Source organism: Martes martes (genome assembly GCF_963455335.1).
Source record: "Martes martes genome assembly, chromosome: 9".
NCBI classification, from domain to species: domain Eukaryota; kingdom Metazoa; phylum Chordata; class Mammalia; order Carnivora; family Mustelidae; genus Martes; species Martes martes.
In genome coordinates this window covers 104,854,613-104,867,393 of record NC_137896.1, presented here as the reverse complement: position 1 = coordinate 104,867,393, position 12,781 = coordinate 104,854,613, and the positions used below count along the sequence as shown (strand labels likewise).

Below are 12,781 nucleotides of genomic sequence, written 5' to 3'. Positions count from 1 at the left end.
TGGATAACAAAGGCCCTGAGGTCAGTGGGGATAGAAGAGCAATTACTGGAAGGTCTTTCCATGTCTGAGAGCCCAAAAGAGAGGGCAGCAGGGAAAATGGAATTTATCTGTGCCATGGGGGAAGAAAAGTACCTCCCAGTGTTTGGAATCAGGTGGGATTAGTTACTGACTTCTCTGATCACTTCCTGAGTGGCCTTGGGTGAATCACTTAGTTTCTTTAAACCTGTTTTCTCCTCTGTAAAGTACAAATTTCATTTGCCTTAATGGAGTTATGATAATGGTTAAAAATATTTCACCTACTTTGGACCACTTCATCTCCGAAACTCCCTATGAGGTAGGTGTTACAACCTGCATTTTAATAATGAAAAAACCCAAGCTCAAAGAGGTTAAGGCATTTGCTTACAGCCACTCTGCTAGCAAACAACAGAGATGAGATTTCAGCTCCCATCCAGGGTTGTTTCCAACAGGTGAATAAGGACTCAGATTTGTGTGCTGAGTGCAGCAAGTACCTGGGAGACATTTATGTTTTCTGTGTATTGGAGATGGGTGTGTGTTTGGAAATGCAGAGAGGAACATAGCAGGTATTTTTCTGTGCTTAGCCTGTGAGTTGTAAGCCAGCGTTGTCTGATTAAAACTGTCCTTCCATTTCCTGCCTCTCTGAAGCTCTTCTGCCCATAGCACACCCCCTACTTTTTCTGGAATGGAGAGCATAAGAACTATATTAGTGTTGGAGAAAGAGGAGGAAAAAAGAAATAAGAGAAGATTCACAGAATCACCTAAAAGTGAAACATGTTTAAGTTAAATTATATGGTACCCAGCATTGACTCTGATTCATGGTAGATATTCATTAAGTGCAAGGAGTCTGTTGCCTCCACCCTTTATTTTTTTTTAAAGATTTTATTTATTTATTTGACAGACAGAGATCACAAGTAGGCAGAGAGGCGGGGGGGGGGGTGGTGAGCAGGCTCCCCACTGAGCAGAGAGCCTGATGCGGGGCTCGATCCCAGGACCCTGGGATCATGACCTGAACCAAAGGCAGAGGCTTTAACCCACTGAGCCACCCAGGCACCCAGGCACCCCTGCCTCCACCCTTTAAAGGAGCTATTACTGAAGTAATAGCTGAAGAAATGTTGAAAATTTTTAAGATATCAACCGAAGTTTTTGTAGTCATATGTGGACTGTATGTAAATAAAATGTCAACACTTTTCTTATAACCACATTTATTTTTTTTACCTAAAAATATGATTTTCAAAAAATGACTCATGGGTTTGCTTGAAAGTAAATGGGTATGTTCCAAAGCATTTTTGCACATTAGAAGGGCCCAGTATCTGTAAAGAGAAATTGCCTTTGATTAAGTTATTTGAAGTTATTTCCTGAAGACAGAAAATTAGTTTGATAAAGAGGGCTCCTGCAATCAGAGACCCTACCAGAGAGGGGAGGGAACTTCATCATCCTGGGACAGTGGCATCTTTTTCAGAGGGAAGGCTGAGTCAGAAGAAGTCCAGGGAGGAGAGGGGCAGATGGGCTGTTCAGGCATCTCTCATCCCCTCCTGACCCCTTAAGACAATGCCCTGGTCCTCCCTGCCCATCAGCACGTCTTCCTTCCCACAGCCCAGGTGCCCAGGGACAGGGTGATCACCTGCTATGTCTCTGTCTTTATCAAATGGGGACCCTAGAGAGCAACTTCTGTTTTGTAGTCATACAACCGAGGGGACATCAATTGGAGGTGTGCCCTTTTCATATTTTTCTGAGATGATATGGTTTTTGTCCCGGGGGTACTACTGAAGCAGGACTCAGTGTCAGGAAAACCAGAGCAACTGGCTCAGGGAAGAGGTGAGTTTTCAGTGGGACAGAGTCAGGACACCTGAGCCAAGGAAATTGATGAATTGTACAATAAACTCCTTTTTAATCTGCTTTCTTCTGGCTTATTTCCCCTGGGATGTGTGAATACACTGTAGATCTAAATTTTTTTCCTTATTTGTTTTCCACATTGAGTAATATCATTTTTCTGAGTCCCCTCTGAAGAGGGTATCCAGTGTGGATGCCTTTAAGTACAATATTATGATCTGGGGTGTGAAGACTGTCCTTTGGATGACTTGTTTCTGAATCAGTGATTCAACAGCTCCAACTGTTCGCCTCCCAACTCTGAGAAATGGGTGGTGATGAGGTCCATTGTACCAGTGAGAGAGCTCTGGGAATGCATCTGCTGTCTTCACAAATCCCAGTAAAAATAGACCGCCAGCAACAGCTGATGGCATTCCTAGGCATGCTTGGGCCCAGGCCGCCTTCTGTCAACATTTTTATATCCTTTCAAAAAACTACAGTTTTTTGTTTTATTTTTTAATCTTCCAAAATATTGTTGGTGGAAGAACATCGAGTGCCCCTGGACTCGCCTCTGATCTCCTTGTCTCAAGATGTAATGTTACAACCTGGTTTCACAGATAAAAGTGACTTTGAATTTTTTTTTCCAGTATTTTCTAATGGATCATTATGGCCCCAGGGTTTATTGAATGTGAAGTAATTATAGCAGAGTACCTAGTATATCTAGAGTTTCAGGACTTCAATAAGCATTATGTGAGGGCAGCGGATGTTCGCTCATACTGTGAAGCCACAGGGGTAGTGTTGTAGAGAAAAATGCCCAAATGCATTAGGCATGAGTAATTAACAGCTTGGTGTTCTGGAATATTCTGGAAGGGTGCCATATGGGCCACCCTTGGGACTGTTCCTGGGTTTACTAACATCAGTTGCTCCCAGAGAATACTTTTATCCTGTTCCTGAGGGATATAGTAGTGTGCGAACCTGGAAGAGGTCTAGACGTGACACCCTCTGAGCCATAGAAGCGTGATAGAAGTCCATGGTAGTTGCTCAAGGGTCCCCCTCAATAAAGTGTCTTTGTTTGCCTGCAAAGAACATTAGAGAAAACATTTTTAATCAACCTCTCCCAATGTATTCCCATTCTCAGTGATGTGTGGAGGGTGAATCTCTGAGAAAGAAAATGAACCTCTAACTTGAGCAAGGTCCCAGGTTTTTTATGGGGAAGAGTAGATGCTTGGGAAAGGAGAGCAAGGAAGACAGCAGAGGAAGGGGATTCAGTCCCTGAGAAACAACTCTTCCATAAAAGTGTGACCTGTCCTTCCAAAGAGCTGGCACATATGTCTGAGAAAGCCCTTGAGACATCAGTATTAGACCTTGATGCCGCGGGGAGGTCAAGACCAACTCCAGAAACCACCTGATTTAGGTTTCCTCCTGAGCTGTCTTTTTGGGTCCCAGTGTGGAATTGAGAAGTATTCTGAATCTGGAGGCCCCCCAGGGCAGTGGAAATGGAAAGATTTGTCACAGTCTAGTTGATTCGGCGACCCCCCACGGGGTTCATTTTAAGCTTCCCAACCTTGCTCATTATTAGTTTCTTTTCCTGTTTCCTGTTTTTCCTTCCAGATGACTGAGTACTCTTTAAGCTCAGAAAACATCTGAGTTATAATCTATGCATTTTCCTCCCTCAACCAAATATTTATTTTTATCAACAATTATTTACATATAAATGAATGCAAAAAGTAATTAATGTAAAACTGAGGAGCAAGCTTGAAGGCAACTTTGTTAAATGGAGGTGCCTGAAGAGGATAATCTGAGAAGACTGTTTCCATGACAGTCTGATTGCAGCTTCCCTGAGTGCCTCCGGGAGCCCCTCCCCAGGGCAGCCAGGGAGCAAGGCCGAGACTGAGTCCTGGGGAAACAGGGTTGACCACATTCAAGGCATCTGGAATCAGTCCACAGAAGAAAGGGTCAAGATATTGGACATTGGACCTCTTGTGCTGGTTGTCCGATTTTCTTTCTTCTCTCCCTCCGTGTTTTTTTTTTTCTTCTCTCTTTTCTGGGAGAGGCTCAATTTTATATTCCAACCAGATTTGTCTATTTCTCCCTTTATTCTGTCAATTTTTGCCTCAGTATTTTGAAATTCTGTTATTGGGGATATATGTAATCACAACTTTTATGTCTTTTTTACCTTTTTATCACTGTGAAATAATTCTTTTTAGCTCTTTTAGTACTCCTTATCTTGAAGTCTATTTTGTCTGGTATTAACATGACCACACTAGTTTTTCTCCTGTTCTTTTCAGGGTTATTTTTAAACGATTTTTTTTTCTAGGTTTTTTTTTTTTTTCAGATTTTATTTATTTATTAGACACAGAGAGAGAGAGATCACAAGTAGTCAGAGAGGCAGGCAGAGAGAGAGGGAGGAAGCAGGCCCCCTGCTGAGCAGAGAGCCTGATGTGGGGCTCGATTCCAGGACCTGAGATCGTGACCTGAGCCGAAGGCAGAGGCTTAACCCACTGAGCCACCCAGGCGCCCCAATTTTTTTTTCTAGTTTTATTAAACTCAGAATGATTCTTACGTAGTATCTCTAAAGCCAGCACCTGTTACTCCAGCAGATTTTTAAAAATCCTAAAAAGTTATTTTCCATTATCATTTCTTTTTTAAAACAGCTTTATTGAAGCATAATTGACATTCAACTACATATATTTCTTATTTTTAAACAGGATTTTATTTATATATTTATTTATTTTAGAGAGAGAGAGAGAGAGAAAGCACACGTGTGCTCATGAGTAGGGGGAGGGGCAGTGGGAGAGGGAAAGACAGAGAATCTCAAGCAGACTCCCGTCTGAGTGCAGAGCCTGACATGGGGCTGCATCTCATGATCCTTGATATCATGACCTGAGCCAAAATCATGAGTTAAAACACTTAACCGACTGAACCACCCAGGCACCCCTCAACTACACATATTTAAAATATACAACTTGAGGGAGCACCTGGGTGGCTCAGTGGGTTAAAGCCTCTGCCTTCCGCTCAGGTCGTGATCCCAGGGTCCTGGGATCGAGCCCCGCATCGGGCTCTCTGCTCAGCGGGGAGCCTGCTTCCTCCTCTCTCTCTCTCTCTCTCTGCCTGCCTCTGCCTACTTGTGATCTCTGTCTGTCAAATAAATAAATAAAATCTTTAAAAAAATAAAAATAAAAAAAATAAAATATACAACTTGATAAGAATAATGTATGTATGCACCAGGAAACCACAATAATCAATTACCTATCCATTATCCACTTGGTAAACTTATCCGTCACCCTCAAAAATATCTTGTACCCCTTTATAGTCTACCCTCCCACCCATCCCATCTCCCCCACCTCTCTCAGGTGACCACTGATAAGCTTTTTGTCAACACAGATTAGTTTACATTTTCTAGAATTTTATATAAATGGACTCATATAGGACGTATGTTTTAACAGTTTTAATAACTTTCAGAGATCTTCAAGTTCATTGATTCTTTCTTCTGAAGTTTTTTGTTTGTTTTTTTTTTTTAGTAAACTCTACGCCCAACATGCAGCTAGAACCCATGACCCTAAGATCACAAGTTGCATGCTCTACTGACTGAGCCAGCCAGGGACCCCTGCTGTACTGAATTTGCTATTAATCCCATGTAACAAATTGTTCATTTCACATTTTGTATTTCTCAGTTTTAGAATTTCCATTTAGTTCTTTTATATTTCTCCTAAAATATACCATCTTGTTACCCTTTATATTCATCTTTTTAAAATTTTATTTATTTATTTATTTATTTATTTGAGAGAAGGAACACAAGCAGGGGGAAGTGGGAGAGGGAGAAGCAGGCTTCCTGCTGAACAAGGAGTCCAATGTGGGACTCAATCTCAGGACCCCAGGATCATGACCTGAGCCAAAGGCAGACGCTGAATGACTGAGCCACCCAGGTGCCCCTGTATTCATCTTTTTTATAGATTCTTTAACAAACTTATAGTGAATATTTTAAATCCATATCTGCTAATTCTAACATCTGAATCATCCGTTAGTCATTTTCTGCTGAGTTTTTTCTCTGGATGGTTTGCTCAATCTGTTAATTTTTTTTTTTTTAAGTAGGGCTTAAACTCACAACCTTGAGATCAAGACCTGAGCTGAGATCGAGAGTCAGACACATACCCCACTGAGACACCAGGCACACCTCAGTCGGTTAGTTTTTAATGAATACTGGTCAGTGTGGATGATAAGTTGTAGAGACTCTGGATTTTGCTATTTTCTTTTGCAGGGCATTGCGTTTTGTGCTAGCAAGCCATTAAATTGGTGGATCACCTTGATTCTGGGGAGGCTTGTTTTAAAGCTTTAATAGGTCTGGTTTATTTCAGGTTTGTTCTTAGTCCCATGAGATTTCAGTGGAAAGACAAAGTTGTTTGCCCAATCCCTCCTACTTGGCAGAACTTAAACTCCAAATTTTGTCTTGCCAGCAGTAGACAGCTGCTAAAGTTGCTCCTCAGCCATTTTTAGCTTTTCAGCTGTTGTTTCCCACTGGGCTCCTTGGAGTCCCACCTCATGAATGCATAGTTCCAGAATCAGCCCGTGATTTGAGGGGAATGTATGTATACATTTGGCGGCTTCCCTTTCCCTGTCCTCTTTCTTCCCAGGATCTCCTCCTGTATTCCCAGCTACACTGGCAGCCTCAGACTCTGGACTCTCCCTGATTCCTCTGCCCAGTTAGACTGCAGTTTTCTGCTTGAGCCATATTCCTTTTGGACTGCATGGAAGTGCCCTCAAAGAAAAAGCCAGTTAGGGGTGGATCTCATCAAATCTCACCTTTTTTTCAAGGATCATAGCCTCTCCATTTTTTGCCTGATTTCTGGTTGCTCTCCAGAACCTTCCAGCAGTTGTTTTTTGTTTTTTGGTTTTTTTAATTTTATCCAGAGTGTATTACTATTATTGGCTGGAGGGTTAGTCCAATATAAATTAGCCCACCATTATATAATATAGAACTCTTCAATCTTTCTATAGGCTCTCTGTCAACTCCCCTCAGTTCTCTCAATTAAAAAAAAATTGGGGTGCCTTGGTGGCTCAGTGGGTTAAAGCCTCTGCCTTCGGCTCAGGTCATAATCCCAGGGTCCTGGGATCGAGCCCCACATCGGGCTCTCTGCTTGGCAGGAAGCCTACTTCCTCCTCTCTCTCTCTCTCTCTGCCTGCCTCTCTGCCTACTTGTGGTCTCTGTCTGTCAAATAAATAAAATCTTTTTAAAAATTAAGTTTATTTTTATTTATTTACTTATGTAATCTACATCCGACATGGGGCCTTGAACTCATGACCCTGCAATCAAGAGTCATATGCTCCTCCAATTGAGCCAGCCAAGTGCCCTTCAATTTTTTTTTTAAATGGCATACTGTTTGTGTTTCATGGATACGCTATCTTTTCTTACTCCCCTGAAGATATTTAATGATAGTGTTTTCCGTTTTTTAAATTCTCTTCTCTATGATGGTCTATTTCCTCCAGTTTTAATTCTTCTCTTTGTTCTTTGCTTGGTCTCTGACATTTATGTTGGAGGTTTTTCCCTGGTGACCTGTGGTCGTCTACTGCCCAAATCCCACTCTTTCTAGGTCTGCTGTCACGGGCTGGCCACATTTCCCAGAGAAGATTCTCCCCATCTATCGCCATCCGTTCAGGATGCTGTAACAAAATGCTGCAGATGGACCACTTGTTTTGTTTTAAGATTTTATTTACTTATTTCACAGAGAAAGAGAGAGCGTGCACACAAACAGGGGGAGCAGTAGAGGGAGAGAGAGAAGCAGGCTCCCCACTGAGCAGGGAGCCCAATGTAGGGCTCCATCCCAGGACCCTGGGATCATGACCTGAGCCAAAGGCAGATGCTTAACCCACTGAGCCACCCAGGCACCCCCAGATGGATTACTTGTAAACAACAGAGATTTATTTCTCACAGTTCTAGGCACTGGGAAGTTCAAGATCAGGGAGCTGGCATAATTGGGTTCTGGCGAAAGCCCTCTTCCAGGTTTCAGACTGCTGACTTCTCTCTGTGTCCTCACATGATGGAAGGGGCTAGGGAATCTGTGGAGTCTCTTTACACCCTCATGACCTAAGCACTTCCCAAAGGTCTTCCCTCCCAATGCCATCACCTTGGGCATTAGGATTTCCAGATAGGAATTTTGTGGGGGCACAAACCCTAGACCATAGAAAGTCTCTTCCCCCAGAGTTTAAGGTTTAGCGGCACGCTTTCTGGAGCTAAATGGGAAGAACACTGGAGGTCTTACTACGCATGAGGTGTCTGTTCACTTGGTTCCTCAATTTTGGAGTAGCCAGCCCTGCCCTCAGCGTGCTTGTTGCCCGGTGTCCCCTGTCAGTGAGACCCTCTTTGGGATCCTGTTCAGAGGACACACACTCAGACTTGTGGCAAGCACGTAATTGCCTGGAAGTATGGAGTCGGGGGGAGGGCTTCTAAGGGTCTGCCTGTTTCTCAAACGGCTCAACAACTCATCTGCATCCTTCAGTCTCCCTTCCCCACTGCCAGCAGTCTCTGGTGCTAATTCCTGAACCATCTGAGGACCCTTTGGACAGATTGGGTTCTCGGCTTTCCTCACTGCTAGCTTCAGGTCTGGCTTTCTCGAGTGCATAGTCTCTTGTCACTCAGGTGTCTGCTTTCCAGCCTCCAAAATTCTGATGGTGGTTTCTCCTCTGGGTTGCAGAAGGGAGGGAATTGAACTCAGAATCCAGCAGCTGGATTCAAGAAGGTGGCTTTTGTTGCACTGGTTATCTAGAGGGCAGAATCTCCAAGTCCATGGACATGAAGCACTTCCGAATAGTGAAACCTAGAGGAAATTTTTGTAAGAAAACTAGTGCTTATGAATCAGGGTTAATATAGACAAAAGTAGCAAATGGCGATGAATGCTTTTGAGAATTTATTTATAAGCAAAAAGGGGAAATGACGTGGGCTACATCGTCTAGGAAGGAGACCTGAGAAAGGGTGTCCTTTGCCTCCAGGGGTTCTCTGCTGTGCTGGGTCCTCTGCATTGGGCCCTGCATGTGGCACTTGTTCCTTGCTTCAAGGAAATGCAGTGGGGATGAGGAAGCTCCGAGCGGGGGGCAGTGCAGTGATAGCCTGACAAGGACAGATGGGAAGCACTGGGATTCTTCAGCCAGGAAGGCAGACAGGTGACCTATCTCAACTTAAAACCACAGCCGGTGTGAAGAAGGCTGGTGTCAACCTGAATGCTAGAAGGTTGCTTTTGAAACACAAGCAGGTAAGTTTAGCCAAAATAAAAGGAAGCACAATTTACTGAAACTTGGAATCAGAAACTTGGGAAATGATTACAAGTGGTTGTTCTTGCAGATGGCTTAATTCCACAGGGGCTGGACAAAAACAGAGCATACCCCCGACCCCCACAAAAAGAAAAAAGAGAGAGAGAGCCTTCTAAGAAATCCTGGAGGTTCTGACCCATACATAACCCTTCACTTAGACACTGATGAGGACAGTATGCTCTTACTGGGATGGATGGAGAATGGGGCAGCTTGGGGTAATAGGGAAATCTTGTCCTGAGTTAAGAAGATCGGAGTCCAAATCCTCTACTTATTCACTGTGTGAGCTTGAGCAAGTTCCTAACCTTTTTGATGCTCACAAGGTTCCTGTGAAAATCGTTAAATAATGCAGTTACATAACCCACAGTAGGTTCAATGAAACAAAGGTTAGCATGACTCCAAAACTGAATTATCTGGGTTTTTATTTAGTACGTATTTGCTGAGCCCTATCAAATACCAGGCTCTGTACATGTATCTCCCCTATTCTAGAAAGGCTCATGAAGTGAAGGCCCAGCTCTGTTCCATCCTGCAGACCTTCCTCAGGATGGCGGGAGGCTGTGAAGGTGAGCACCCCTGTGTCCTCTCCTGGTTGCAGAGTGTGATGGGAGAGAATGTCCGAGCACTCCCTTGGCTGGGGCACCTGGTCCCATCTCAGCAAACGGCCCCCACTTCCCTCCTAGCCACTTCCCCAATAACCAAACAAAAGGTTTCACAACCTAGTGGGTAACGCCAGATGGTAATGATACGCTTTGCAGGCACTTCTGCTTTTCACTTATTTATTTCTATCGAGAATCTCTAGACAACCAACTCTGGGAAGGAAAGTTGAAGGTTTGGGGGGAAGGTGGAGGGGGTGGGAATGAGGGCCACTGTGACACAGTGTGGGGTTGAGGTTCATTCCCCTCCTACAGGAAAAGGTGTTCCTAACCTCTGAGTGCCCACATTACTGTGATAATCGTGGTTACCTCAGATTGCGTTGTGTCTCCTCCGGGCTAACTGTGCTCCCCGTTCCTTAGTATCTGGTCAGGGACGGCCTGTGATGTAGGTTTGATAAGCGTACCAGCACCTGCCTGGTGTGCTGTACACCTTGGCTGTAACTACCACATCTGCCCATCCCAAACCCTGCTTTCAACATACTTCAATGTCATTCATATGTTTTCTTGGCCTCCATTAGACCTCCCTTTGGTCCAACCTCAAACTACCCTGTGAGATTTTATTTGAATTAATGCCTGACTGCCTTTCCTTGATGTTTGTGACGTTGTGGGTGGGAGGGCTGACTCTGGTCCTTGATCTCACCTTGCCTCCTCTGGCAGAACTGCTTTAACTTTGACCCCATTTCTCTCCTTCCCCAGAACTCACATGCTGCGTGTCGGACTGAGCTAACCCTATTTCATACTATAAGCCAAGACTCGCTACACTGTCCTGCTGATGTTCACAGTCGTGCCTGGGAAGGAGGCAGCCCCATTTCCAGCACATTTCAGTGGGAGACCTACACATGTGCCCCCTGGAGACTCAGTGGGGCAGGGGAAGAAACTGTGGGAGTGCACGTCCCCAAAGCTGCGTCTCCATGTGTGAATCAGTGTCACCTCGCTTTCCTCTCAGAGACTTCACTGTCCCAAAGCGGGACCTGCCTGAAAATGAGGGGACAAGGGGGCCCTCAGCCTCCTCCTTCTCCAGCACTCCATTCCCAGGCACCGCGGCTCCTCGGGCAGCGGAGCGCCTGAGAGCTCAGAGCTGCTGCTGCCCTGCATGCGTCAGCTCAGCCCTATTGCCAGCGCCATGATGGTCTATGGGAGGGACATGGCCACTTTCTGAATGGATTTTTCTTAAGAAAAGTGCCAGTGTTTATGCAGTTCATGATATTCCCCTCTCCTTACCATTACTGTCACTTGGCTCTTTTTCAATAGGCTTCATCTTTATTTTTTTTTTAATGGGGAAGTTTTGCTGTCACCCCTCTGTCTATATTTGGCTTCCCCTCCTCTACCCTTCCTAGGTACAGAATTATCAGATTCTGACAAAAAAAAATAAGAAAATCTTCTTCGGTAAGCCTGCGAACTCTTCATATCATCTGTATTTTATTGTTGGAGAGAGGCTGGTGTTCTACTAGGTGCTGCCTGGTCCCTGACAGCCCAAGCAAAAGCAGGTGTTGAAACCGAGCTGAGTGTATATCACTGTGACAAGCCATTCGTGTACTGCCCTGTTCCCTGACAGCCAAGCCAGCCACCGAGCAACCGCCGCCAGGTTAGTCCTTCAACGAGTCACAAATCACCCAGGTTTATTTTAAGCAGATGAAATCTGTTTGGCCTCGGAGGGTGAAATGAGAGACGTGTGTTTGCAGGTGAGTATGTGTATATGACACCACGAGCCCCCCATCCTTCCAGCCCAGACATTTCTGTGAACGCACGTGCCTAGGCCCCGGGAGATGTGCCTGTGACCCAGTTTTCACTGGCTTTGGGCTCTTCTGTCTGCCCTCAGCACCAGCCCTTGCTGGCCCCACAGACTGGCCATTCTGCAGCTCTGTGCACACAGCTTCAAGGGTGTGAATAACTTAATGCCCCCACAACTCCCCTGAGCAGATAGGAGCCTGGCCACTCCCTTGTCCTCCATTTGCAGGGACAGGCTGTAGGGCGCAGGCTCACAGCACCATGAAAGGAAACCGGAGTCTGGCCTTGGAGCTGTCGCTGGGGTCTGTAGCCAGATGGCCAAACAGCCAGGTGGTGGCAGGACAGAATGACTACAATTGAGTTGACACTCCCCCGCCCCCCACCTCCTGCCCCCCAGCAGAGTGAGGTCTCATTAAAATGACGATGACACTGTAGATGCCCAGATCCTCCGAGGCTGGGTTCAGCTCAGCAAAGAGAACGTGATGGATGATGACTGTCGGCGATGCCTAGAGCTCAAGCTGCCTTTTCCTTCTCCTGTTTTGCAGCTAGCATGGTTTCTCTTTCGAGGCATTGCTTCTCATCTTTGGCTCTTGCAAGGATGACCTGGGGATGTTCTCACCACTACCAACTCTTGGAGCTGTTCTAAGTCTTGCCCTGTGTTAGAGGTGCCCAGTGAGTAGGGAGGAGGTGATAGGCATCGCCCTTAGGGTTCCCCAGAGAGAAGCCCCTCTGAAAAGACCCAGGGAGAGGAGGCAGCTGGCTCTGTGCATCACACGCCACATGGTGTGTTCTTTCTAAAGAAAGACACGGGAAGGCTGTCTGCATGTCCTGCCCGGGGTTTACTGTCACACATAGACATAGGAGGTGCAATGGCTCCCTGGCCCTTTCACGCCCTCTCCTGACCCTGTGAAATGTCACTGTTGATTACAGAAAAATCCACTTCCGTGTCCCTGCTGCCAAGCTTCTCCGCCTTTTGGGAGAGGGCCTCCTCACCCAGGCCCAGGAGACTTGGAGACTGAGGCCAACCCCCATCTGCAGGGAGAACAGGGAGTCCCCCTGCCCTAGGTGTAGTTCACACTGAGCTCTGGCAAAAGTGCAGCTTGTTTTGAGCCACATGTACCAAGAAAGCTCTTCCTTCACCTTGTAGTAAGAACTCCTGGTTCTGTAACCCCGTCCTACAAAGAGGAGGTTCCCCCGCATTCTGACTGAACACTCGAGCGAGTAGAGAGACAACACCCAGGAGCCTCTAACATTTGCCTTGGCCGTTCTGAGCACTT

At 45.6% G+C, this 12,781-nt stretch overlaps 1 protein-coding gene across 1 annotated transcript in view; it reads left to right on the top strand.

Moving 5' to 3' along the window:
* MTA3 (metastasis associated 1 family member 3) overlaps nucleotides 1-11,164 on the top strand; it is a gene marked incomplete at its 5' end in the record, with an annotated part of 159,497 nt that extends 148,333 nt beyond the window's left edge. Inside the window, 2 exons of the mRNA XM_080814128.1 lie at nucleotides 9,613-9,686; nucleotides 10,473-11,164. Of these exons, the coding sequence (XP_080670254.1) occupies nucleotides 9,613-9,629 (17 nt within the window). The 3' untranslated portion in view covers nucleotides 9,630-9,686; nucleotides 10,473-11,164. The remainder of the gene's footprint in view (nucleotides 1-9,612; nucleotides 9,687-10,472) is intronic.
* Between the last annotated feature and the right edge of the window lie 1,617 nt (nucleotides 11,165-12,781).